The sequence below is a fragment of the Octopus bimaculoides genome, chromosome 15 (genome assembly GCF_001194135.2).
Source record: "Octopus bimaculoides isolate UCB-OBI-ISO-001 chromosome 15, ASM119413v2, whole genome shotgun sequence".
NCBI classification, from domain to species: domain Eukaryota; kingdom Metazoa; phylum Mollusca; class Cephalopoda; order Octopoda; family Octopodidae; genus Octopus; species Octopus bimaculoides.
In genome coordinates this window covers 2,630,340-2,634,847 of record NC_068995.1, presented here as the reverse complement: position 1 = coordinate 2,634,847, position 4,508 = coordinate 2,630,340, and the positions used below count along the sequence as shown (strand labels likewise).

Here is a 4,508-nt window from a genome sequence, read left to right as displayed (position 1 = left end):
ATATATATATATATATATATATATATATATGTGTGTGTGTGTACATATTTTTTTATATATTTACATATATGTATTATGTACATATGTGCATAAATATATTTACACATATATATATACATACATAATATATATATATGCATACATATATGTATAACAAGAAAGAACAAATAAAATTCAAAGACTTTTAAGAAGTTAAGAAATATTTCAATTTAGTATAAAATGCATGAGTAATTAATAAATTATTTTGATATGGTTAATTATACTGGTTGTTATTTATATGTAACAATATATATACATATATATATAATATATATATGCGCACATACACACGCACACACACACACACACATATATATATATATATACATACATATATATGCATACATACATCTATACATATATACACATATATAAATGTAAAAACATATATACATATGTATATATATATATATATATATATATATATGCATATATATATATATACACATATGCATATACATATGTATATATGTGTATATATATATATGCATATATATGTGTGTACTTATGTATATGTATATTTATATACATATATATATGTATAAATATATACATGCCTGAATGTGTCTATGTGTATGTGTGTGTGAGTGTGTATGTGTGTTTATTTGTGTGTGTGTGTGTGTGTTAGTGTGAACATGCGAGTGGTATTTATAACATTGTTTTGTTTAATACATCTAAAATAAAGTTTCCAGAATATTCAAAGCTGAGTCTTGAAATGAGTCAAACGAATTGTTAAAATGTCTTTCAATTTCAATCTTTCAGTAAAATAAGTTGCAATTTCTTTGAATTTCTTAGAATAATGTTCATTATATTTGTCTTTTTAGTTTTTGCTTTTTGTTTTCTTAGATTTTTTAAAAAAAAATTTTTTGGTTTCCCATGGTTAAAATTTGAGGAAATATCCTCTGGGAATTTTTATTTGTTTATTTATTGTTTGTTTTTAAGGAGAGAATTTGCTTGTTTTACTTTCTCCATTTCTGTGGCTTTCAAAGTGGAGTTCTTCTGCAATGAAACAATACGAGAAATAAGATGTTAATATTTAAAACAAGGAACCATTTCTCCTACATTTTCTCATCTTCCATCTGTCATTGACTCTCTTGCATTCATTTGTTTCATTCATAATTTCACTTCACCCCAACCCAATTTCTTTTATTTTTCTTCCAGCCTCTTTTACTTCTCTCATTTACCATTTCTTATTCACTTTGCTGCATACACTGAACACAAAATCCATTGTATTATAACCAATTATATACGTAATACATTGCATACTGTAAATATCAAAACCATACTTACATATGTGTCAGACGAGCAAGATAGGACATTACACTTTTGTTTTTCCGTTTTTGATGGACAACTTTTGCCTCCTCTTCTTGGTTTCACAGCTCGGTCTCGTTTACGTATCTGCATGCCGGCCATTGCATCACAACCACCAGTACAAGTGCTCCACTCCTCCCATTCAGACATTTCACAGTCAACTGCTGGAAAGAACAAAATAGAAGAAAGAAATATACATTCCATTCTTCTTACACCAACTTTGTGTTTCAATAAACCTGAATATATACATCAACATAATATACACATTGACGATATAAATGTTAACTCTTTAGAGAGAACATTTTATAAACCAACTTTGGAAGCACCAAATGTGTTGGTATTTTGCAGATGAGAAAGTAAGTTTTGAATGTGGTATAACTGAAGACAGCAGAGAAAGACTGGGTATTCACCCTTAGAAGATGGAAAAAAGTTGCCAGCAGGCAGCTACAGGGAGTTGAACCTGTACCCTTCTGATATCAGCTGAATGCTCTAACCATTAAACACATATAGGGCCAGTTTAAGCACTGTTTAGCATTTAAACTGGCTCTATCTTGCTATAATATTCTTCCTGTTTCACATTAAAATTAGTCAAACCTGGCCTTTCACACCTATCCTACAATGTCATTCTAAAATAGATAAACTCATCATTGAAATCTTGAAGCTATGAGATAATGAATGATTAATTCAAAATGCGAATAAATAAACATACATTTGGCAGAGTAGTCTGAATGCGAAATGGTTAATATTACACATTTCATGTATTGCATCTGTAATTTAAAGGACAAGTTTGTGATGTGCTGTAATTACACTGATTCCTCCTGAGGATTACGTCGTGATTACACATACCTGTGGGATGCTCAGTAACATCGTCTTTGGGTACTTTCAGTGTCCTTATTTACTATGTTTGCATGAGATGGGCAGAGTTTATGGGAGCAGATTTTACTGTGGCTGGATGATGCCTTTCTTGTCACCGACTCTTCACCTATTTCCAAGCAAAGGTAAATCCTCCACATAGCTAGACATGTTTATAGAAGACTAGATACAATGGACACTGATTATATAATAGCAACATTTGTTTACAACTACCACAACATCACAACTCTAGTCTCACCACACAACACCACAGTCCCACCAAAACAAAACCAGTCTCACGACACAAGACCTCAGGCCTATAGCATGACACAAATCCACATGACACTGCACACCAAACCCACACCTCTCCCTCACCCACCCCACACTGCACCCCATACACGACACCACCCCAGCCTATGTCAAAATACACCAAAATACAAGAAATACTCACAACATCTGGCAAGTTTACATTTCTTCTTTTTCACCATTCTTTTTGGACATCTCCTTCCTCCATTCATTGGTTTAACTTTGATCATTCGACTCTTCATGGTGATTCCATTACCACATGTGGCTGAACAAGCTGACCAATTCGACCATGGGGTCACCATGCAGTGGACCCTGTTATTCACATGGCGATGTCGACGAGCTTTTTTCAATTTCTTCCTCATTTTCCTCATTTGTTGCTTCACGTTAGCCATATCTTTCTCCTTCATCATCATTATCAACTCTGAAATAGCAACACAAAATATTTGGATTATTCATAACATATTTCAGGAATTAAAGCAGCAAGCAGGCAGAATTTTTAGCATTTTGGACCAAATACTTTCCGCATTCTTTATTCTGAGTTCAAATCCCACCAAAGTCAACTTTGCCTTGCATCCTTCTGGGGATCATAAAATTAATACCAATCAAGAACAGGGGTTGATGTAATTTATTAATCTCCCTGCTATCTTAAAACTGTTGGCCTTGTGCAAAAATTTGAAACCATTTATTATTATTATTATTATTATTATTATTATTATTATTATTAGCAGTAATAGTATTTGCTGCAGCAGCAACAGTAGTAGTAGTAGTAGTAGTAGTAGTAGTAGTAGTAGTAGTAGTAGTAAACAACGAACGTATATGACTGATATTTCAACAAATTTACATTCAATTTTTCTAGTTTCTACAGAGTAAATGACAAAAATAATGGAACCTGTTTTTCGAGTAAAATCTTTAGAGATCTAGGTCAGTGGGTTGTAGTGGTGAGGGTGCTGATGGTGGTGGCGATGAGGCTGGTGTGGCTGGTGTGGGAGAAGGGACAAGCCAAGGATGTCTGACCACTTGCATTCTTCTCACGATTCCTTGTGACGCATTGATAGTTCAGACTGGACAATTGTCAGTGTACTTGAAGAATATATTTTGAAGTGAAGCTCTGATGTTGATGATGACGATGGTGATGGTAATGATGATGGTGATGGTGCTGATGATAATAATGATGGTGGTGGTAGTGGTGGTAGTAATGATGCTGATGATGTCTTCACCACTCCACCGCCCTCATCATTTGTGCTTCACTTACTGTGTCAGGGTTGAAGGGGCAGTGCCAATGACCATTGTAGGCTCTCAGAGGCCCCATGTGGGTGGTTGATGCCATTAACATTTAAACTGCTGTAGGTCAACACCTGCTGGAAAGACACCAGAAGGAAAGAGTTTCCAGAGGGAGGAAGGACTGTGATGGAAGGATTGGAAAAAAGTGGTTGGTAATGGGCTTTTCAACTCAAAGTTGGAGAGATGAGTGGATCAAAGGTGCTTGAGTGGAGGAGAGTATGAGACAAACTGGTTCCAAGGAGCAGAGGCCATTATAGTAGTGATAGAAATGACAGAGAGGAGACAACATGTTTGTGGGCCGAAATTCAAAGAGAAACGGATGAAATCCACAACACAACACCACAGAGATTAATATAAACATGCATGTATATATATATATATATACATATATACTCACTCATGCGTTCTATGCAAGATTTAACACAGGCTTCTTCAGTCTGGAATCTGTTTTCGTTACCACGGCAACCACCGTAATTAAACTGGATACACTTCCGCATGTTTGGGTCATAGTACCACCGTGGGAACGACCCCCTGCAGGGACCATCTTCTGGGGACTGGGAACACACAGCTGTGAGGGGAGAGAAATGTATAGAGATGGCGTTTACAGTGGAACTTTGTCCATATGTTGCTCTGTTTATATGTGTAGTTGTGTGTGTGTGTGTGAGTGTGTGGTATGTATGTGTTTAAGTATGTGTGTGGTGGGTAGGAATGTACGCGTA

At 35.2% G+C, this 4,508-nt stretch overlaps 1 protein-coding gene across 1 annotated transcript in view; it reads right to left on the bottom strand.

Moving 5' to 3' along the window:
* Window positions 1-899: 899 nt before the first annotated feature.
* LOC106871221 (spondin-1) overlaps window positions 900-4,508 on the bottom strand; it is a 71,961-nt gene continuing 68,352 nt past the window's right edge. Inside the window, exons 10-13 of the mRNA XM_052973432.1 lie at window positions 4,187-4,357; window positions 2,654-2,929; window positions 1,330-1,514; window positions 900-1,038 (exon numbers count right to left, since the gene is read on the bottom strand). Coding sequence (XP_052829392.1) covers window positions 964-1,038; window positions 1,330-1,514; window positions 2,654-2,929; window positions 4,187-4,357 — 707 coding nt within the window. The 3' untranslated portion in view covers window positions 900-963. The remainder of the gene's footprint in view (window positions 1,039-1,329; window positions 1,515-2,653; window positions 2,930-4,186; window positions 4,358-4,508) is intronic.